General features: G+C 39.0%; 5 protein-coding genes across 5 annotated transcripts in view; 2 read left to right on the top strand and 3 right to left on the bottom strand.

The window, feature by feature from the left end:
• Nucleotides 1-644: 644 nt before the first annotated feature.
• Nucleotides 645-1262, bottom strand: Cbr-rpl-9 (the record flags this gene model as incomplete). Its single annotated transcript, XM_002642553.1, has 2 exons — nt 645-881; nt 930-1262. The coding sequence occupies 2 exons, from the start codon at nt 1260-1262 to the stop codon at nt 645-647; spliced, it is 570 nt and encodes a 189-aa protein (XP_002642599.1).
• Nucleotides 1263-2127: 865 nt separating this feature from the next.
• Cbr-lpd-7 lies at nt 2128-3841 on the top strand (the record flags this gene model as incomplete). The annotated part of the gene is made up of 3 exons (XM_002642552.1): nt 2128-2250; nt 2297-3467; nt 3537-3841. The coding sequence occupies 3 exons, from the start codon at nt 2128-2130 to the stop codon at nt 3839-3841; spliced, it is 1599 nt and encodes a 532-aa protein (XP_002642598.1).
• A 321-nt stretch (nt 3842-4162) lies between these two features.
• CBG09151 lies at nt 4163-9441 on the bottom strand (the record flags this gene model as incomplete). Its single annotated transcript, XM_002642551.1, has 10 exons — nt 4163-4308; nt 4359-4661; nt 4708-4819; nt 5045-5290; nt 6674-7180; nt 8245-8336; nt 8387-8521; nt 8578-8684; nt 8835-8914; nt 9277-9441. 10 exons carry the CDS (start codon nt 9439-9441, stop codon nt 4163-4165), a joined length of 1893 nt encoding a protein of 630 aa, XP_002642597.1.
• A 3889-nt stretch (nt 9442-13330) lies between these two features.
• CBG09150 lies at nt 13331-14340 on the bottom strand (the record flags this gene model as incomplete). Its single annotated transcript, XM_002642550.1, has 2 exons — nt 13331-13602; nt 14151-14340. The coding sequence occupies 2 exons, from the start codon at nt 14338-14340 to the stop codon at nt 13331-13333; spliced, it is 462 nt and encodes a 153-aa protein (XP_002642596.1).
• Nucleotides 14341-17387: 3047 nt separating this feature from the next.
• The window catches only part of Cbr-cup-5, a gene marked incomplete at both ends in the record, with an annotated part of 10229 nt that continues 4122 nt past the window's right edge, over nt 17388-23494 (top strand). The window contains 5 exons of the mRNA XM_045244484.1: nt 17388-17837; nt 17882-18074; nt 18126-18437; nt 19237-19520; nt 19565-19672. Coding sequence (XP_045093939.1) covers nt 17388-17837; nt 17882-18074; nt 18126-18437; nt 19237-19520; nt 19565-19672 — 1347 coding nt within the window. The remainder of the gene's footprint in view (nt 17838-17881; nt 18075-18125; nt 18438-19236; nt 19521-19564; nt 19673-23494) is intronic.

Raw genomic sequence — 23494 nt, 5'->3', positions numbered from 1 at the left:
GACACACGCATTCCATAGTGGCCGACGCGAGCCCGGTTTTTGTCGGTACATGCGCGCACCCTACCCCCCGCGCCTCGTTCTCACCGCATCGCTTCTTCGGCTTATTAGCTAAGATCAAAGTGTAGTATCTGTTCTTATCGTATTAACCTACGGTATGCACTCGAATGAGTGTAATAAAGGTTATATGATTTTTGGAACCTAGGAAAGACTCGGGGCTTGCTCCGACTTTCCAAGGGTCGTCCCGGCGTTGCACTGCTGCCGGGCTCGGCCCAGTCCCTGTGGGGACAACAAAAACATTAGTGCAGCAGGAGATGCTGGAAATGCAGAAGAAATCGTTGATTTTCAGAATAATTTGCGACAAGCTGAAAGAGGATTTGTTTATTGAAAAAGGGAGTGACTTGTCGACAATCTTGAACAACGAGCGGGAATGTATTTTTCTTTTGGCTGGAAGTACACCATTTAACGGGTTTTAGCTAACTTTGGGCACTTCACACAGCCGTCAGAAAAATTTGAAACCTGTAAAATTTTAGCCACCTCCTTTAAAAGGAGTCCTCCCTGTAAAACCATTTTCAGGCTAAAAACAATACTAGTATAAATTATTTTTATAACAAATTCATTAACAATAATGAACAACGACTGCAAAATTAGTCGGTTGGGACGATGGTGGTCTTCTCGGAGACGTAGATTCCGTCAAGGAATTTACGGATATCCTTCTCCTTAACGGCGGTGGATTGTTGGAGACGAGCGGCGGCTTGGGACACGAATTGAACGTCATTTCCCTCAACGATGATCTCGTCCTTTTGTGCGGTGGAGATGGTGGCAGTGACTCCATCTGGAAGTGGGACACGGCGGACGATCTTCTCTCCCAAGAAGTTACGGATCTAGAAAGATACAAAGTTAATTTGGAGAAGATTTTCAAGTTAAATTACCTCAACAGTTCTGTTTCCGTCTTGAAGGGTAACGTTGATGGGGAAATGGGCATATACGGAGCGCATCTTGTAGCGGAATCCGAGGGTGACTCCCTTGATCATGTTCTTGACGTGGGAGCAGACGGTGCGGATGGCGGCGAGCTCCTTGCGGACTCCGAACCACTTGCGGACGCGGAGGGTGTTCTTTCCGACGCGCTCCATCTCCATGTGCAAGTGACGGAAGTCCTTGCGGATGGTTCCGCGTGGTCCGGTGACGTGGACGATGCGGTTCTTGACGGTGAAGGTGACTCCCTCTGGGAACACAACGGTGTCGTTGGACTCGATCAGCTTCATGATCTACGTGGATTACCTGGAAAAAATGATAAAATTTTATTTTTAGAGAAAAATAGACGACAAAAAAGCTCGGAAAAACGGAAAATATGGGGTTTTGAGAGTTAAAAACAAGAATTATTATCGAAAGTCACTAAAAATTACCTTTCGCATTAGGTTTTTACCGATTTCGCACACAAATTTTCAGTTTTGCAAGGCAAAACCATGCTAAAAAGACTGTAAAATCACATCATAAAGTTAGAAAAAATGAAAAAATAATTCAATGAACCGATTCTTCAGCAGAAGTGAGAAAAAGAAGCTTGGAAAACGGAGAGATTCGAGTGCAGCCAGTTTACTCCGTATCGCGCACGTTATACTGAGTCGATACGCAGCGAATTGCAAAGCGTGCGGCGGGGAGGAATTTTGCATTTTGCCGACGCCCCGCCCACTTTTCCGTGCCCTCGCCGCTTTCGGCACCAATTTTTCGCCAAAAATGCGTTTTCGCACCAATTTTCGCGATTTTTGGTGTAAAAGTAGCGAAAATTAGAGAAAATTTGGTTGGGAAATGTGTTGAATGGTTTTATAGTAGTTTTTCGATGTTCCTTTGATTTGCGGAATTTTTTTCGAAATCTTTTTCTTCCAATTTATACAGCTTTAAACAACTAATTCTGCCGCTTAAAAATGGTTCTTGTTAGAAACCAGACCAAAAATTCCTTAATTTTTCAGTTTTCTGACTCATATATATAGTTTTTTGGTCGAAAAATATCGATTTTCCGCTTTTCTTGTTCTCTTTCTGTTTGATAACTCAAGCATTCATATTTTTCATAATCCCTCGACTTTCCATGTTTTTTCTCATTCAGCAAATTGACCTATTATTATTTTCAGCAGAATGAAGGACCGATTCAAACAAAAATACACCGCCGGAGCGGCAGTGGCATATATGTCACGAAAACAAGCGCTGAAGAAGCTTCAGCTCACGCTCAAGGACTTCCGTCGATTGTGTATTATTAAGGTTTTTGTCATTCAGCACATAATTTCTTCAAAATTTCGATTTTCAGGGAATCTACCCACATGAACCGGCACACAAGAAGCAAGCAAACAAGGGTTCCACAGCTAACAAGGTGTTCTACTATCGCAAAGATATCAACTTCCTGGCTCACGAACCGATTATCAACAAGTTCAGAGACTACAAGGTCTTTTTGCGAAAATTGAACCATTTGAAAGCAAAGAAAGAGGATGAAAAGATTAAGAAGCTCTATGACAACAAGCCAGTCTACAATCTCGACACTATCGTTAAGGAGCGCTTCCCGACGTTCGGATCGGCTCTTCGTGACATGGATGATGCTCTTTCTCTATGCTTCACCTTCGCTATGCTCCCACATACTCGAGTTCTCAAGGAAGGAATGATCGACAGCTGTCGTAAGCTGACTGCCGAATTCATGCACTATGTGATCGAGTCTCAATCTCTCCGCAACACCTTCATTTCTATCAAGGGAATCTACTACCAGGCTGAAGTCCACGGTGAGAAGATCACATGGGTCGTGCCACACGAGCGTGGTCTTCCACACGTCACCGACGTCGACTTCACCGTTTTGGTGACGTTCGTTGAGTTCTACATCGCCATGTTGGGATTCGTCAACTTCAAACTCTACCAGGACATTGGACTCTTCTATCCACCACAGATCGGACAGGTTGTTGAAGGAGATGAGATGGAAAGTGAGGAATATAAGGAAAAGGTGTACAGTTTGGCGAAGCCATTGGCGAAAAGAAAGGATGTGGAGCAGACCGAAGATGATGAGCCATTGGATCTTCTCGGAGAAGATTCTGATGCTCTTGCACAGAAAGTCAAAGAAGCCAAGAATATCAAGACCCTGTTCAAAGGATGCGTTTTTTATCTCAATCGCGAGTGTCCAAAGGAAGCTCTAACATTTATCATTAGAAACGGAGGTGGAGTTGTTGGATGGGAAGGAGCACCGAATGATTTGAAAGCTGATAGCAAAAACATCACACATCACATCGTAGATCGGCCAATGGACAAGTTAGAAGTAAATCGACTCTATGTACAGCCACAGTGGGTGTTCGATTGCTTGAATGCTCGTAGAAAGTTGCCAACGGAGAGGTATATGCCAGGAGTTGCACTGCCACCACATTTCTCGCCGTTTACATCTGAAAAGGCTGGAGACTACATTCCATTTGAACGATTGGAGGAGTTGAGAAGCATGGGCAAGGGTGAGTATAGGTTTTTAATCGAACAATTTCATTTTATGAGCTGAATAATCAAAGAATCCTAATTTCCAGACGTCTCCGAGCTCGAAGCCGCTATTCCAAAGACCATGGACGAGCTGCCGATGCGCAGAAAGGAGGTCAAGCCAGAAAAGCCAAAGGGAATCCACATCGCCGTCGGACAGATGCACAAGAAGAGCAAGGAGAAGTTCCACGAGACAGTCGAGAAGGGACAAGAGTTGAAGATGCGCGAATTGATGATTTCGAAGAAGCACCAACGTGTCTACCACAGCATGAAGACGACGTTCAAACGAAATCGCAACGATGCGCTGAAGCTGAAAAAGAAGGCCAAGTTGGTGAAGGCGACGGCGGAAGCCTGAAGACGTGGTTTTTGTTTTTTTGTTTTGTTGAAATTGTTGATTTTTATCTTTTTAATAACCAATCCCCCAATCTACATCATCCGATTATCTCCTTTCGTTGTTTTGTTACCCACAATTCTGATAAAAAAGTTATTCAGAGAAAAGAAAACAGAAACTTATTATTGCAGTGTAGGGAAAAATTCCAAAAAATAAATTAGGAGACAAAAAATAGTTATTATTGCTCTTTTTTTTTAACTTCTAGGTGAGATCTAAGGCGAGTTCTTCTTGTTCTTTTTGTTTTGTATTGCATAGTAATAATTTAGGTCATCAAAATTCGAAGATCTAACGTGTCGTCGACACGTATCTATCATAGGCATCTTGTGTTGGATCCTCCTGAGCTATGGCGCCATAGTTGGCGTTGACTACGGTGGTGGCGTTGAAGGCGTCGGTGATTTTGCCGTCTCGAGCCATTGGGACTCCTTGTGGGGCTAGAAAATTGAAATTTGTGAAATATTACAAAAAAAAATAGAAGGGTTACCCATAATATCCATATCCTCCTCTTCGAAATTCCCGGCTCCATACTTGATTCCCTCGTACTTGAACAGTTTATTCAGGCCGAAGCTTCCAGCACACGTCGCCAGACAGATCAGTCCGTAGATCACAAACGTGGTTCGCGAGCCTATGACAGAGATCACCGATCCGCCGACGATTGATCCGATGCCTTTTCCGATGCCATGATAGCCGACTTGGAGAGCGTACTGGGCGTGTTGTTTGGCGTGAGGAGGGGCGACCAGGGAGATGTAAGACGAGGCACAAGACCAGACAGTGGCTAGGCAGGCACCTGGAAGAAATTTAGAATTTGAATTCATTTTTAAAGTGAAATTTACCTTGCAAAACCTGAAGCGGGAGGACCATCCACGGGTTGTCCAGGATCGAGAGGGCCATGAAACGGAAGAAGTTGACAGCGAGGCAGAGATACATAACGCGCACATGGCCGTACTGGAAAATAGTGATAAAAGGGGATGGAAAACGATTAAAAAACAACCTAACTGACGCTGGAAGGAATTGAGCTCGCGGGCTCTTGCTTCAAAGCGAAAAGCTCTATCCACTGCGCCACAGCACACGGCGCAGTGGATAGAGCGCCTGGTTTTGGATCGAGAGCTCACGAGTTCAATTCCTTCTCGCTGCATTTCCATTTTCGATATTTTTGCCCTCGATACCTACCTTATTGATGAGTTTGAAGACATAGAAGTAGGTGATAATCTCTGATGCATGATTGACGACGGAGAGGATTCCAAACAGGACTGGAGAGCCTCCGATGTCTTGGAGATGCCAATAGAGGAAGCTGAAGACGAGGCCAGCGCCACCGCCCATCACGACGACCGAGATGAAGAAGAGAAGGATGTGCATGCTGGCGAGGGCCTTCATGGCGAGCAGGAGACTGTTCTCGGAGCCAGAGCCACCTTCGGACTGAAAATTTGACTGGTTTAGATGTGTAGAGATCGGATTACCGTTGTATCTCAAAAACTAAATAAGATACGAAAAAATCGCCAACTACAAAAAATTAGAGCTAAAAATGTTAGACATATAAGAAGGAGCGATTTTTAAAATTTTCAATTTTCATCCCAAATCACTTCGATTTCCAAAATTTCTGTGAAGTTTCAGTAAAATCACGTGAATTTCCAAAATCCCAGAACTCGAACCGTCGAGTTCTGTGAAAAATCCCAGAAATTGCAACATTCAATTTCTGTGAATCACGTAAAATTTCCAAATTCCCAGAAATTTTGGAAATCGAAGTGATTTGGGATGAAAATTGAAAATTTTGAAAATCGCTCCTTCTTATATCTGTAGTTGACCATTTTTAGGTAGCTATTTTGGTTCGAGTGATATGCGCCTTTAAAGTAAGGCACAGTCTAAGCGCGTTTATCATCATCATGTTTAAATAGCTGTATCTCTTTAACTAATGAAGCTAGGAAACTGATTTTTAGCTCAATTGATTGGAAATTTCATTTTTTTTCATTTTCATAGTTGACAATTTTATGTAGCAATTACCGTTCAAGAGATACGCGCCTTTAAAGTAAGCGCGTCTTTTCGCGACTGTAACGCATACACTGCGCGCTGCTGATAAGTTCAAGTAGCTGTATCTCACTAACTAATTGAGCTAGACAATTGATTTATAGCTCAATCGATAGGAAATTTCATTTTCTTCATTTTCGTAGTTCGCTAATTTTGAGTAGCTATTGCGGTTTGCGTGATATATGCCTTTAAAGAAGGCACGCCTACAGACCCTGAAAAACATCGTCAACTTCAAGTACCTATATCTCCTTAACTAATAAAGCTAAGAAATTTAATTTATAGCTCAATCGATGGGAAATTTAATTTTCTTCCTTTTCAGAGTGAACGATTTGTAAGTAGCAATTCTGGTTCTAGAGATATGCGCCTTTTAAGTAATCATGATTATTATTTGCAAGTACAAAAGGTCCCACTACTTTGACACAATTCATCTCATTTCCTGTGAAAGTTATCAAAAAGTGATCAACTAATAAAATGTTGGCTTCATTATGCTGATTATTTTGCCAGTTGAGCATTTTTCGATAACTTTTGAAGGAAACGAGATAATTGAGCTCGAAGTTACCGTTCCCAAGAGAGACGCAGAGAAGTCGGCGTGTCTCGTTTCTCTGCGTCTCTTTTAGGTCCAAATCAAAACGACTGTATCTGCGGAACCAGTAGAGCCAGAGAAACGATTTTTAGTTTGATCGATAGGAAATTTCATTTTCTTCATTTTCATAGTTAGCAATTTTTCGTTGGCTCTTTGAGCTAGACCTTCTTCTTTTGAAAATGCAAAAAGCTCACCTGTGTAACCCTTGCTCTTGCCTTCTCCGCGACGACATGTGACACTTCAGCTTCCCGCGTATCCATAACCAATCCACCAACCTCTCCAGGAGCAGCCATGTCATCGTCAAACTTGAATTTACTGGCCAATCCCATCGCGGCCAGCATGAAAATCACACACATCACAAAGCACAGCGTGTAGTTCTTCTCCGTCGTATTCTCCGCCGGACACGGATGATTTCGGAATGTATCCGAGTAATCTAGAGCGATACCCATGATAAACATAGCCAGACCCCATCCAACTGACGCCATCAATCGGATTTTTCCGAATTCGGCAGGATTGTCACGGACGGCGTGGAGGGTGGCGGCGTCTGCGAGTGGAAGAGCTGGAGAGGAGAAGAATTCACAGAGACAGATAAGGATGAGCAATAGCATGAACGCTTGCTCGACTGCTGGTTGACGATAGACGCGGGTGGAATGAGGTGGTGAGACGAGGATACCGTAGTTGTCCTCGTTGTAGTTGCAGACCTAAACATTAGTTGATGTTTAAGGACGCATATCACCGGAACCATAGAAGGTATTACAATTTTTTAACTAGAAAAATGTCAGACATTTTAAAATACACATTTTGTTAGTTGACAAAATGTTGATAGCTTTGCTAGTTATTGAGATATGGGGCTTGGCACTCTTCGAACCTCTAGGAGCCCGTTATACAAAATTCAAAAGCGTATAACTCGGTTCAAAGTTGAAGTTTTTGCTTGATTTAAGAATCAAAATGTAGAGCTCAATAAGATCTACAAAATGATATTAATTTGAGCTATACTTAAATGTTTAGTGGTAACTCAGAGTTGGTGAAATTGCGAGTATGCAAAATCGACACCCTCACTACGCGACGCCGCATAACTCGCTTCAAACTTGGAATTTCTGCTTAAGTTAAAAAGTGAAAAGTAGAGCTCAACAAGCTCGTCCTACAAAACAATGTTAAATTGGATCATATTGTAAAATTGTGCCACAAACTTGAAGCCGTAAAAACAGCTGGGTCTGCGAACTTGGTCTGGGTAGTTTGGTGGTTTCAGCGCACCTGGTTTGTTTGTAGCTCGCATTTAGAATAGCCAAATTTAATATTGTTTTGTAGATCTTGTCAAGTTTTACATTTTACTTTTTGGTTCGTTTGGATAAGTTTGAAGCGAGTTATGCGCTTTTAAACTAGACCAGAGCTATTATGCAGCTTCTGGGATGCGGGATGATGGTGCTCGTTGTTCAAAGCGTTTTATCTCAAAAACTAGCAGAGCTACCTAAAATTTGTAAACAAAATGTTTGTCCTAAAATTTTACACATTTTACTAGATTACCAATTCTTGATAGCTCTGATGGTTCAAGAGATATGCGTCTTCAAATCCACCTAAAGCTTCTGGGATGCGGGAGAGAATTGTGCTCTTTGTTTAATGCATTATATCTTAAAAACTAGCAAAGATAGTCAGAAATTGTCAACTAATAAAATGTTTTTCTTAAAATTTCACACATTTTACTAGTTGATCAATTTTTGATAGCTTTATTGGTTTTTGAGATATGCGCCTTTAAAAAAAGCCTTACCCTATCCCTTGTAATATACTCCGGTGCGATTCCAGCTATCGTATCCTCCTCACTATCGAACGAGCTCAAATCGATGATTTTTTCGACGAGTGCTGCAAAAAAAAGCTTCTCGAACCTTCTAGAATATTCCAAAAATTCTTACGACTCTGGGTTTGTCTCCTGTGCCTTGCTGGCTTCGTCGATCCACCAACCAATGTCTCTTTGAGCATTCCCAGTGCTCCACCTCGGATAATTTTTCCAGCTGGAGCCAACATCGTTTGACATGTTTTATTACCTTCTGAAAAGTTTTTTTCTGGGTTACTGTACCTCTGTGGATTACTGTAGCTTGCCTACCTGGTACATAAACTATACAATATGGGGTCACCGGTTGGACCAAACCAATTCCGAGTGTGAATAGGACCAGCGAGCCCAGCGAGAATAATAGGAGCAGTTTTTGTTTTCTGAAATTTAGATTTAAAAAAATGCAAATTCGCCCTATTGGACTAAAACTGCGTCACTCAAAAAAAGTGACGAATGAGTGGGTCTCTCCCCAAAAAGCTATCATTTTACCAAAAATGACGGCACAAACTTTTTGGGATCAAACATCTTACCTGAATCTGCTAGCGAATTGACTCCAGAATGGTCCGGATAGAAACTCGACAATGGGTCGAGAACCGATTAGGAAGCCGGCCTGGAAATGAGGGTTTTCAAATATACAGAAATCCAAATTTTTTTAAATAAATTGGTATCAAACGAAAGCCAATGAAATTTTCTATCGAATGGTGTAAAAATCGTTTTTCTAGCTCTACTGGTTCCCGAGATACACTGGTTTCAATTGCCCATAGAAGAGACGCAGAGAAACGCATATCGCATATCGGGTACCTAACTTCGAGCTTATTTATCTCGCTTCCTGTGCAAGATATCAAAAAGTGCTCTACTAATAAAATGTTCATCATAATATTTTAAACATTTTATAAGTGGTCTACTTTTTATTATCTTTTACAGGGAACGAGATAAATCGGGTCAAAATTGAGATGTTTTTTTCTTGCCTACCTGCGCCGCTGTCATACCCAACTGCTTGAAATAGACGGCTAGAAGTGGGAAAAGTGATCCAAAACTAGCGAAAAACGATAGATAGAATAGTCGACATATGAAGGCGTCCCGCGGGAACACCTTCCCGAAGATGTTCACCGTTCGTTCGCCCACGTGGTTTTCCATACCTGGAAGAGAAACTGGTTGAGCGGGAAATTTGAAAATTTGGCTCAAACAAAAAGGGAAATGTTCGGAAAAAAAAGAGAAAAACCAAGAAAATTTGGCAAGAAAATGCTCACATGTAAATGGACACAAACACGGACACAAGTCATGTAATTATAGACGTACGGAAAGCCAAACGGAGAGAGAAAAGAAACGTAGAGATACTATAGAAACAGATGACGTTAGAAGATTTCGTAATTCTTAGATTCTTAGATTCTTAGATTCTTAGATTCTTAGATTCTTAGATTCTTAGATTCTTAGATTCTTAGATTCTTAGATTCTTAGATTCTTAGATTCTTAGATTCTTAGATTCTTAGATTCTTAGATTCTTAGATTCTTAGATTCTTAGATTCTTAGATTCTTAGATTCTTAGATTCTTAGATTCTTAGATTCTTAGATTCTTAGATTCTTAGATTCTTAGATTCTTAGATTCTTAGATTCTTAGATTCTTAGATTCTTAGATTCTTAGATTCTTAGATTCTTAGATTCTTTTTCCCCAGAGAGTTTCAGACTCAAAAAAAACGGAAATGCTGTTTTTTTTCTTTGTTTGTGTTCTGTGTTTTTTTAGGAACCAATAAGAAGAAATAGTAAATTTTCAGAAGAAAAAAAAATTGCAAAAAATTTTAAACACCAAAGATTACACCCCAAAATCTTTGTGTATAATTAGAGTGCACACAAGATTTAGTGCATTTTTCTTTTTTTTTTTTGCAAAATTTAGATATTTTGAAACACCATACATATACTTGTATCCCGTTTCATCATTTAAGGCTTCTTCAATTTCTAAAATTCCAAAAAAAAATTCAAAAATTGGGGGAAATGTTGTCTGAATTTTGAGCTCAATTATCTCGGTTCCTATCAAAGATATCAAAAAGTGGTCAACTGATAAAATGGTTATTATATTAATAGCAACATTTTATCAATCGACATCTTTTTGATATCTTTCACAGAAGCTGAGATAATTGAGCTCAAAGTTAATTTACCCTTTGGCTCGCCAGTGAAAGAAGGGGCTTTTAACTTTGACGCGCTATATCTCGGTCCTCATAACAGCTATAAAAATGTGTCAACTAATAAAATGTTTGTTTTAAAATTTCAAATGTTTTATTAGCTGACAAAAACTTGACAACTTATATGGTTCAAGAGATATGCGCCTTTAAAATTTGCGACGCCATTTTCAAAAGCGATCAGGATATAGAATCTTCAAAACACCATATCTCAAAAAATAAAAATTCAAATTTTAAAATCTAAAAACCCAAATATTTTAAATTTGAAAAGCTACATTTTGTTAATTGACCGTTTATTGATAAAACGTTTGGTTTTTTAGATATACCGCTTTAAAGTAAGTGTGCCCCTGGAGACCCAAATTTTGCGGGCTCAATTTTTTATGTTGGCAATTTTTGATGAATATCTCAAGACTCAAAAGAGCTAGAAATTGAAAAAACGGTTTTTGAATAAAATCAAAAAAGGCATTTCGTAATTTTTTTATTCCCAAAAGCAATCAGAAAAATCAGAAACCTAGAAAAAGGAAGGCAAAAAAAAAGAAAGAAGTCGATAAAAAAGGTACGAAGAGGGAAAAACTAGGGGGAAACTCCACAGAGAGAAGTAACGGGTCCCCGAGCGAGAGCAAGCACACACACAAATCTATATAAAGCAAAAAAGAAGAAAAAGAAGAAAAAGAAGAAGAAGGGGGAATAGGAGAAGAAGAAGTTGTTGGAAGAGTGTGTATGCTCTCTCTCTCTCTCTCTCCCCGTTGACGACGATTCTAAAGCCTTCGAGAGATGAAAAAAGGAAGAGAAAGAGAGCATTTTCTTCTTCTTTCCCTCTCCCCCCCCCCCCCCCACGTCTTCTAGTTGTCTCCTGACGCCACACGACTCGACTCGTCACCATTTTCCACTCGGGGACGTTTTCTCAGTTTTCTCTCTTCTTCGGAGAGCAGAAGAAAAACAAGAAGACGTCCTTTTTTATGGGAAGAAGAAAAAAAAAGAAACGGAAGGAAAAAGAGATGAAATAGGAAGATTATTTGTTTCCCTTTATTCGAAAAACGAATTTTCCAAAAATCGAAAATTTTGAATTTTGAAAAGTTCTTTACATTATGGTGTCAAACAAAAGCCAATAGAATTTGCTATCGAATCGTCTAAGAATCAGTTCTCTGGCTCTACTGGCTCGGGAGATACACCCGTTTCAATTGTGACCAAGAAGAGAGAGAAACGAGACACGCCGACTTCTCTGCGTCTCCCTCTCTTGGAGAGCGAACGCTTTGCGAGCGGTAACTTCAAGGACGCATATCTCAAGAACCGCTTGAGATATCAAAATGTTGTCAACTAAAAAGTTGTGTAGAATACTAAGGCAAACATTTTTCTAGTTAACAATTTTTAGCTAGCTATCATGGTTCTTGAGATGCAGCGCTCAAAAAACGGAATGCTCAAATCAGGATTTGAACGCGTGATGTTTAAAGGCGCATATCTCTTGCACCAAAAAAGTTACCAAACGTTTTTCAACTAAAGAAATGTGTAAAATTAAAAGGTGCATAATGTGGTAATTGATGCTAACTTTTATGGTTTTTGAGGTAAAACGTTTCAAACAAAGAGCACCCTCCCTGCATCCCAGAAGATGAATGATGGCTAGCTGCCAATTTAAAAGCGCATATCTCCCGAACCACTAAAGCTATCAAAAAGTTGTTAATTAGTAAAATGTTCAAAATTTTTGAACAAAATTTTTACTAATTTACAATTTTAGCTAGCTTTTGTCATTTCTGAGATATGATGTATTCAACAAAGATTACCTTCCCTGCATTCCAGTAGCTGCTCTCTTCGCAGCCTCTTCAAAGGCGCATATCTTTTAAACCAACATAGCTATCAAAAAATTATCAACTAGTAAAATGTACAAAATGTGAAAACAATCATTTCATTAGTCAACAAATTTTTGCTAGCTGCCATGGCTTTTGAGATACGGTGCTTTGAAGTTCGGTAGCTCATCATGATAAGAAGGGGTGACAGGCCGTGCACTTCAACAGACATGCAATCGTTGAACCCGCAAAGTTTAAAGGCGCATAACTCTTGAACGACAAACATTTTATCAGTTAACGATTTAACGATTTCTTGCTAGATTTGGTTGTTTTCGAGATACAGCGCTTGGAAATTTCTTGCTCAAAACAGGCTTTGGTCGCAATTGAAAGAATGTGAAATCTTTGAAGACGTATATCTCTTGAACCAACAAAGATATCAAAAAGTTGTCTACTATTAAAATGTGTAAATTTTTAAGAAAAATATTTCATTAGTTTACAATTTTTAGCTAGCTTCCTTAGTTTTTGAGATACAGTGCTTGGAAAATTGCTTGCTCAAAACACTGGTCGCGACTTCGAACGACGTTTAAAGGCGCATATCTCTTGAACTAACAAGGCTATTGAAAAGTTTTCAACTAAAAAATTGTTTAACATTTTAAGAAAAACATTTATCAATTTACAGTTTTCAGCTATATCCTTTAGTTTTTGAGATAGCTTTCTGGAAGATGTGTCAGTTCAAGGTGCATGCTCAAAAACAAAGAACAACTAAAAGAGCACCTGACTAATTTTTTTTTTCCAGCTTCATTTTTTGGGACAAATATGTCATGAACCAGTCAAGCAAAAAAGGAAAATATGTATAAAAATATGCATGTCAAACTTCCCGTTCCGGTTGTCCATCAAACATCATACCCCTATGAAAATTTCAGCTAAAAGGCCTAAACCTAGGGCCTAAAATGACGTATCAAAGCAAAAAAGACAGAAGAAAAAATCAATTATTCGTATTTTTCTGTGGGTACTCTGGGACACATTTATTATGCATTATGAAAAGAGAGAAAAAAACGGAAAAAAGGGGGATTAATACGGAGTCTTGTCGTCTTTCTTGGCCCACATTTGGAATGGTTCCAGGTAGTTTTCGACCTTAAATTGCTCTAATTTTCTCTTCTCATCGGTTTTTGGATCTTTGAGGAACTCGTGGAACTCGTGATCACCGAATCCGATTTCTGCGGCTTCTGATGACGTGGCACCGTAGTAGATGGCGTCGACGCGGGACCAAAGAGCAGCGCCCATGCACATTGGGCATGGATAACAGGAGGTGTAGAGTTGGCAGCCGGAGAGGTCGAAGGAATCTGGAAGAAAAGAATTTCCGAACTTCAGAATTTCACAGTTTCTGAATTTCAGAATTTCTGATTTTTTGAATTTCTGAATTTCTGAATTTGAAAATGAATCCGTTTTTCGAATTTTCAATGCTTTTGGATTTTTTAATTTTGGAACTTTAAAAAAAAATCCAAGGTCTTAAACCCCAAAATTTAAGATTCTGACTTTCTGAATTTCTGAAATTTTCAGATTTCCGAGTTTCTCAATTTCGCGATTCCCCGAATTTCAGATATTCCAAATTTCAGATATTCCGACTTGCAGAATTTCTGAATTTTCGAGTTTTCAAATTTTGGAGTTTCGAACATGCCATAAACACTCTAATAGAACGCCACCCGAATCGTCGAATTCGAACCCATGTATCTAATTTTCTGTGAGAGATATCAAAGGTTTTTCTGTGAGAGATATCAAAAAGTGGTTTACTGATAAAATGTTGCTGATATTATGATAAACTACTTTTATTAGACCACTAAATTTTCTGGATTCTCAAAATCTCAAGTTCCCAAACTTCCCATCAACTCACCAACATTCTTACAAGTATTCCTAATAGCCGTAACCTCAGCATGAGCCGTTGGATCCTTGGTTACCAAAACCATATTATGTCCCGATCCAATTACTTTTCCATCTTTCACAATAACTGCTCCAAATGGACCTCCATCCCCTGCTACCATCCCTTTCTTCGCCTCCTCAATCGCCAATTTCATAAATTCCATGTCGCGCGGGAAGTTTGAATTTTTGAGCTGGGACTAGTCTGAAAGAATATGTTGTCACATACATTTTTAAGCCACGTGGCGACAGAAAAATCTGGGTTTTCGCTTGGAAAAAATATTTAAAGGTGGGGGGACATGAAAAAAATAATTTTCTCGAAATTCCGTTCAAAGATGCCCCTCGAGGAGTTGAACTTGTGAAGGCGATGATTGAGGGTGCGGCGCTGCTACCGACTGAGCCACGCGGGCAAAGAGAAAGCGGACGCCCGATTGCATACATAAAGGCGAGGACGACAGCTGTACGCAGAGTGACATTTAGCGTTGTACACCGTCACGGTAGAATGCATACTCTAGCTACAAAAAAACTACGAAAAATCTCCTGTCCCCCCACCTTTAAAAACTCAAAATTGGAACTGGCGGGGCCATTTTTTCAAACACTTTCAGAATCAATTTTTAAAAATTCAGGCAAATAAAACAATTGCAAAGAAAGAATCGTCGATAAAAACTTTCAAAAAATCGACAAAATGCTGAAATTTCAGACATTTTTTTCAAATTGAAAAATTCTGTCCAGTGGGAAAATGACAAAAAATGAAACAAATGAAAAAAAGGGGAGAGGAGAGAAGAGACTTTCACTTTTTGGTGAATTGAAATGATGGGAAAATACAGAGTAAATCGAAATACAAAACTAGTCAACCAAAACGAAAAAAAAATAAAAAGATGGGAAATCGAACAATCAAAAATATAATTTTCAGATTTCAATTACCGTAAACACTCTAATAGAACGCTACCCGGACCTTCCACTTTGAACCTATATATCTCACTTCATTTGAAAGATATCAAAAAGTTGTCAACTAATAAAATATTTATGATAATATCAGCAAAATTTTATTAGTTTACCACTTTTTGATATCTCTCACAGAAAATGTGATACATGGGCTCAAATTTGATTAATCGGGTGACGTTCTATTAGAGTGTTTACGGTATATGAGGAAATAAATCCGAAAAAACGGAAAATTTGGATTTTCAGGTTTTTTTTCAGGAAACAAACTAACGTCTTCAACCTCAAGCTGAATGGGATATCTGAAAAAATTTTCAGATTTTTTTGGAATTTTTGAAATTTTGGTTTTTTTTTTGAATTTCTGATTTTGCGCATTTGCGAACCTCTAAATTTGTGGGTTTCTAAAATTCTGAATCTCTCGGAATTTTTTGAATTCCCTTTTTCTAAATTTCAGATTTTTCTAAATTTTAGGATCTCTGAATTTCTGAATTTCTGAATTTCTGAATTTCTGAATTTATGAATTTCTAAATTTCTGAATTTATGAATTTCTGAATTTCTGAATTTCTGAATTTCTGAATTTCTGGATTTCTGAATTTCTGAATTTCTGAATTTCTGAATTTCTGAATTTCTGAATTTCTGAATTTCTGAATTTCTGAATTTCTGAATTTCTGAATTTCTGAATTTCTGAATTTCTGAATTTCTGAATTTCTGAATTTCTGAATTTCTGAATTTCTGAATTTCTGAATTTCTGAATTTCTGAATTTCTGAATTTCTGAATTTCTGAATTTCTGAATTTATGAATTTCTGAATTTCTGGATTTCTGCATTTCTGAATTTCTGAATTTCTGCATTTCTGCATTTCTGAATTTCTGAATTTCCGAATTTCTGAATTTCTGAATTTCTGAATTTCTGAATTTCTTAATCTCTGAATTTCTGAATTTCTGAATTTCTGAATCTCTGAATTTCTGAATCTCTGAATTTCTGAATCTCTGAATTTCTGAATTTCTGAATTTATGAATTTCTAAATTTCTGAATTTATGAATTTCTGAATTTCTGAATTTCTGAATTTCCGAATTTCTGAATTTCTGAATTTCTGAATTTCTGAATTTCTGAATTTCTGAATTTCTGAATTTCTGAATTTCTGAATTTCTGAATTTCTGAAATTCTGGATTTCTGAATTTCTGGATTTCTGGATTTCTGAATTTCTGAACTTCCGAATTTCTGAATTTCTGAATTTCTGAATTTCTGAATTTCTGAGTTTCTGAATTTCTGAATTTCTGAATTTCTGAATTTCTGAATTTCTGAATTTCTGAATTTCTGAATTTATGAATTTATGAATTTCTGAATTTATGAATTTCTGAATTTCTGAAATTCTGGATTTCTGAATTTCTGGATTTCTGAATTTCTGAACTTCCGATTTTCTGAATTTCTGAATTTCTGAATATCTAAACTTATGAATTTCTTGGAACTTTCTGGAATTCTTAGTATTTTCGAAATTTCCTAGTTTCTGAACTTCTGGATTTTTGATTTTCGGAGTTTTTTTTTTAATTTCTAAATCTTAAAAAAATTTAATAATTCAGGAATTTCAGAATTTCAAAATATCTGGAAATACAAAAATATATTTCCGAAAGTTTCCATCTCTTCCCACTCAATTTCATAAAACCTGAATGCGTCATATTTATGCAAATTTTTAGCGAATTTAAATCCTCCACGATTTCCAAAGTCATCGAGTACTTTTGAAACTTTTTTCAATAAAATTTTTTTCATAAAATACATTGTTTTGTAGTTTCTTTCTGTCTGATTCTGTCTGATTGCTGTCATCCTAAAAAACAAAATTGACACTTTTCTAGCTTCTCTGCGTTTCTAATCTCTTTTTGTTTGTCTTTATTGAGCTCTTAAATAATATTATTTTTGTCTTCAAACTTAAAAAAAAATCATATCATGACTAGTCGAATATTCAGAAGCCGCGCTTCAAAATCTAGTTGAAAGAGCAAATTCCGTTGGGGAGGGTAAGATTTTTCGATTTTTTCTTTCTGTGAATTGTTTTTATCAAAAAACGGGCATTTTTTATCAGGAAAACAGATAAAATTGCAATTTGTGAGGAAAGTGTCGTAAGATTCGGTGCAAATACTGCAAACACCCTGTGTTGTGTAGTGCACAGTGTGGATTTACGCGGTTGCACGAGTCACAAATTGTTTGTTTATTCACCTCAAAAAGGTGTTAGAAATCAATTTTTAGTCAAATTTCTTCCCGAATTTTTATAAATTTTCTTCCAGATGTCGCGGCGAAGCACCACAGACCGCTCGGACTACAATGACAACGCGTCGAACGCCTCAAACACCTCCCGCCGACCCACAATAAATTTTCAAGAATTAATGGAAGATCTGCCAGAGCACGATCGAGAAACCGGCGAACGTCTTCGCCGTCACCTCCAATTCTTCTTCATGAATCCCATGGAAAAATGGAAGGTTCGCCGGCAGCTCCCCTACAAGTTACTGCTCCAAGTGCTCAAAATCGTCTTTGTCACCATGCAACTCATCCTGTTCGCTGAAATGCGCATGAGCCACGTGGATTTTCTAGAAGACACGACTACAGTAATGCGACATCGATTTTTAAAAGAGTGGAACGATGACCGCGACGCTCTGCAGTATCCACCTGCCGAGGGGCGCTACTCGGTTTATGACGATCAGGGGCTCTCGGAGCATCTTGGATTTTTGATTAATTCGGTTAGAGGCTTTTTGGCGGGAAGTTGAAATTCGAATTTTTGCAGTACTATGCCATCCGCAACGACTCTTTTGCCTCCTTCTCCTACGACGTTGTCAAGCATCCGGCTGACAATTTGGGGGCTCTGGGTGCTCAGATCAGCTTCGAATCCATCCCGCCTATTGAAGTATTGATCGATCGAATTTCCAATGTCACTGTGAACAATAACACTTATGATTTTGATATTCGGGAGGTTAAAGGTTTTGTAAGAAACTCCAAAATCAAGAAAAATGATCCCAAACCTTTTCCAGACACCAAACGGCTCAATCTCACAGCCCAGGAAGTGTTTCAAATCGGACAATCCGACGACACCGTCCGAGATATTTTAGCGACACGTGGCATCACATTCCTTCCAGAAGACGCGCTGAAAATCTCGACGGTCCAATTCAAGTTCCGGCTCCGAACGATCCATTACTCGCCAACTGCCGGCGATCAGAAGCCAGAGTGCTATAAAATTGCGGTTTCCATTAAATTCGATAATTCGAGGCATACTGGACAGGTTCATGTTACGCTGTCTACAGTAGTCTCGTATGTGAATGTGTGTAATGGACGGATTATTAAAGGTAAGCAGTTATGGCTGAAAATAGCCGAAAATTGTCTAAAAAGGGTTGAAAATCGACTGAAAATGACTTAAAATCGTTGTTTCTTTTTCCAGAATTCTGGCTGAAAAATGACTGAAAATGCTGACTTTTTCGTGGATTTTCAGCTAAAAATAGCTGAAAATAATTTCAAATTTCGCCTCGGATATGGCTGAAAAAGCGGACTATTGAGTATTTTGTAATAAAATTCAGGCCCTGAAAATTGAATAAAAGTTCACTTTAAAAAATCTGAAAATAGCTCAAAAATGTGTAAAATTCATCATCATCTTTCTTAATTTTTGGCTGAAAATTGCTGAAAAAACTGACTAAAACGTCTAGAAATTGAGTATTTTATAATTGAAATTCAGATCCCAAAAATTCTAAAAATTGAGTAAAAATGCACTAAAAATAATCTGAAAATCGTCTAAAATAGCTGAAAATTCATATTTTTCCTGAAAATTTCGGCAAAAATCATCTGAAATAGCTATGAAATTTGTCATTTAATGTGATTTTCTAGTTTAAAACTTGCTGAAAATGCTGAAAAGTAGCTGATTTAACGCATTTTTAATTAGACATTCAGTCCCAAAAATGCACTAAAAATAATCTGAAAATCGTCTAAAATCGCGTTAAGATTCAAAGAATTCGCTGAAAATCGTCTGAAAATTTCATTTTTCTGCAATTTTCAAATTAATTTTTGGCTGAAAATCGTCTAAAATAGCTGAAAATGGCTTTAACATTCGACTCAAAAATCTACAAATTGACCAAATCCCCTCACCGAAATCAGGTCGAATTCCAGGCGTCGGCTGGTCATTCGACACATTGCTCATCGGCGGCACCGACATCTTCGTCCTCATTCTCTGCATTCTCTCCCTGATCCTCTGTTGTCGAGCCCTAATCAAAGCCTGGTTGCTCCAGAACAAAACCAGCGACTATTTCGAGAATGTTCTCCGAAATCCGATTACTGTAACCGATCAACTCGACTTTTTGAATCTCTGGTATGTGATGATTGTGGTCAACGATGCGCTGATCATCCTGGGAACCATTGCCAAGATTTCTATTGAGTTTCAGGTAAAAAAGGATTCTATGGATCCAAAATTCGTTGCTTTTTTCAGGATTTCGACAATTCCCTCTTCACCCTAACTTCAATTTTCCTCGGAATGGGCGCCCTTCTGGTCTACGTTGGCGTCCTTCGATACTTTGGATTTTTCAGTCAATACAATGTAAGTCGAAAATTCAAAAATTCAAAAAATTTCATTTTCCCGCCAAGAGCCTACGCGATCACCAGCGTTTTCGCTGGACCTCCCGCGGCGGAGTGTACAGCAGAGCTCGTCGATATCGTAGTTTTATGAGAGTGTACTGTAGTGTAGTACAGTATCCATGGCGGGCAGCAAATGGCGATATCCAAAGCGAAGGCGCGCAGATCTTGACACGTGGCACGGATTAGGGTGGATGAGCCAGTGTAGATCATGATGAGGGCCTAAAATATACCATGGAACAGTTTCTGGGGGCGGGGGAGTGGGGGAGGTTTCTAGGCCACCTGTAGCACGGCCTGCAGGACTAGGGATAGACACACGGTGAGGGCAATGGAGAACATGGCGAGTTCAACGCGACGAGTGCGTTTTCGATGGAACTGAAATATGGAATAGTTTTTTTTGGGGGGGGGGGGGGGCGGGATCATGGCCGAGGTTTTTCTAGGCCACGCCTACCTCATTCTGGGCTACCAGCGACTGAATGGTTTTCTTGTACTTCAAAATTGTGGCAAAATTGGCGATGACACAGACAACGGAGAGGAGAATAGTGGTAAAGCAGAGGCTCGTGGAGTTTCGGGGCTGAAATGGTTTTTGAGCAATTGCGCTCTACCGAACATCCCTAAAAATTATAAGGCTAAAATCTCACCAAAAACCCCAACAAAATCGTGGGCCTATAGACCAGCTGATAGCTTGACCGGTACTCGTACAAGGGCAAGAAGTACGGTTGATAGGTCCACATTTGCCACGTGGTGAGCAACGGTAGGATGTAGATCAAACCAATGGCAGGGACGTGGAATTGTTGCCAGAACTGCAAATGTGCTCTATGGAGAATCGCTTGCGGGAGGGGTGGAAAAAGAAAAACGTACAGCGTTGCTGGAATATGGGAACACCACCGATGACATTCGATTGATACAGATCAGAGTGATACTGTAGAAGTTGGCGTAGATCAGGTAGTAGGATAGGAAGAAGATGGCTGTTAGAATGGGACCTTCTGGAACTAGACTGGGGAGGTCGACGAGGAGTCCGGAGATTGGGAGACGGGTGAAGAGCAGGTCGATGATGAAGAGAGCCACGTTCTGGAATTTTGGATACTGTAGATTCGAGATCCAACAGTCGAAGATTAAAGGTTCAAGGGCCAAGGTCCTGTGGACCCTAGGTCATATGAATTCTCTAGATGCAAGTTCCGCGGTCGCAGGTCCCAGATCACAGATCCTGGATCCTATAGCTTCTTGATTCTTTGGGATTCTAGATCCTAGATCCCAGGACCTTTAAGATCCAGATCCTAGTGGGATACTAGATCTTTGGAATCCTAGATCCCAAGACCCCTGGACCCTGTGGACCCAGATCTTTTGAGATCCTAATTCCAATAAGGATACTAGATCTTCTGTATCCGAGATCCGAGAATCTAGATCCTAGATCCTAGGTCACAGATTCCAGGACCCAGGACCTAAGATCCTATAGCTCCACTACTTACAATACAAAAGTCATTTGTAAAAATGACATTAAAGTAGCTGCTCGAATTGGACAGAAACTTGCGGCATTTGTGATATGCGATGAAGGACGGTATTGTGTAGAGGAGGTAGATTGGAAGAAGGATTTGGCTGAAAATTTCAGATCTTATTGGCTTGAATTTTGTGTCTTAACCCTGTTCCAGCGGATCCTAGATCCTCGATTATTGAATCTGGAACCCAGATCCCAGATCCCATCGATCCTAGATCTCAAATCCTTCAAAAACTCACCGAAAATCAAACGCATACTCGACATTCTTCACGGAAACTAGCTCTGGTGTAGAGGTATTGCCATGAGTGAACATCGAAGAGCTCATCTAGTGTGCTTTTTGATGTGTAGCTCTTCGACGCAGGAGCAAAGAAGTTGGAAATGAGCTAAAAGCCAATTAACACTTAAGAGAAGAAAGATAGAAGAGACGGAAACGAAAGTTAGAGCAAAAGAGAAAAGGAGCACTTTTAATTTGGGAGTTTCGATGAAGAGTGTAATTAGGTGGTGTTGATAATAAGGTCTGCGAAATTCGTCGAGGGAGTTGGAAGGAAAAAAGAAGAAAAGAAAAAAAACATAAATCAATTTAAGCCTCCTCTAGGAACGGGGGGTTTAAGAGGAAAGGAGAACTCTCTCGAATATGAGTGTTTTGGGAGGATTGCCGAAAAAAAACATAAAATGGTTTTTTGATCCGAGTAGCGGTCAAAGCACGTGCGGACCTGGATCTTTGAAGATCTTGGTTCCAGAAAGACCGTCGGAAACAGGGCTGCGTCTCTTTGATCATGTAGATCCTAGTTCTTTGATTCTAGATCCTCTGGATCCTATGGACAGGTCGGTTGCCACCGAATCCTACCCATCCGAAAAATGCAGTAATCAAAAAGCTGGATCATGTTTTCTGGTCACAGAAGCTTGAGAAGCTCATGATTAAAAAACTTGACTGGTTTTGAGTTTTGACGGGAATTCAAAAATTGGGATTTGTAGTTTTTTATTGGAAATTCTTGTTGATTCTGAAGTTGTCTCATCATATGACAAGTTGTCATTGACAACATCAAGTGCAAAACACAACTACTGATTACACGGAACTTATCAGTCATCCTGTCTGATGAGGTGTCTCTTGTCTAGCACAATACATATCTTCGGAAATTCTTGGAATTGAAAGATCAGAAAATGTTCTAGAAGTTTCTATAGTTCCCATAGTCTAGTGTCCATAGAGGCCATAGGACAAGTGTCCTTCTAACAAAGATAAACGTATCAAGGATATCAGGAGGACCTAAAACTACCGTATTGTTAACTACAGTATATAAAGGTGTACTAGTTATAACTATAGTATTGGAAGGAAGCAGAGTTCCTTGGGTACTTGACGACGGCCTAACTTTTGCAAATTGGAATTCTAGGCCATTATCTTCAAATAGCTGGAACTCGAAAATTTCAAAGATGATCTAGAATCAAAGATCTAGTCATTGTCCCACTGGATTCAACTAGAATTTCTAAGTTTGAAGACAGCTGAGGGACATTTTTGGGACATTTTGAAGCCCTACAGTCTGAAAGAATGAATTTTCTTCGTCGGCTTGAAATCGATTCAAAATCAGATGACGACGATTTTCGATTCATGTGGCTTGAATATTTCGCAACCGTTCTAAAACGTCCGGCTGCTAAATGTCCCGGAAAACGAACCGACCCACAACCTCTCTCAAGATCCATATTTTCTGCAACCAACTAAAATGGCAAATGATGGAAGAACTCATGGGCTACAAAATGGTTTAATTTGGAATACTGTATCTTATCTATGAACAAAAAATGGAGTCGTTTTTGACCTGTAACTTTGTTCCCAGACAAAATACAGTTTTCCAAATTGGACCATTTTGTAGCTCTTGAGTTCTTCTATCATTTCCAGTTTAATTCATACTTGTAAAATTCCGGTCCTGGCCCGGATCTTTGTATGAAATAGTTATGAAATTTCGAAACAATTCAAAAAATCGAAAATTTCAAAAAAAAATTTTTTTTTTTTAATTCTCCAAAATTCCCGAAAATCTCAAAATTTTAATTTTAAAAATTTACAGCAATTTTTGCTCATGATCTTTGTAGTTTGTGATTTTTCAAAAATTCGAAAATTCCGTTAAATTATAAACAACATGCCATTTTTTGGGTGTTATTTCGCCTATGGAAAATGTCTCTCTTCGTGTATCAGATGACGTTGTCGTGGAGCGAGAGAAAACACTTTAGACGCCTGCTCACACAGAATAATTAAACATCATCTTTCGCTCTCTATTTATCCTCATTTTTGACGTCTTCTGAATC

The sequence above is a fragment of the Caenorhabditis briggsae genome (assembly GCF_000004555.2).
Source record: "Caenorhabditis briggsae complete genome, chrIII, whole genome shotgun sequence".
NCBI classification, from domain to species: Eukaryota; Metazoa; Nematoda; class Chromadorea; order Rhabditida; family Rhabditidae; genus Caenorhabditis; species Caenorhabditis briggsae.
Note: the sequence above shows the minus strand (reverse complement) of the source record. Positions and strands in the feature narration are given on the sequence as shown.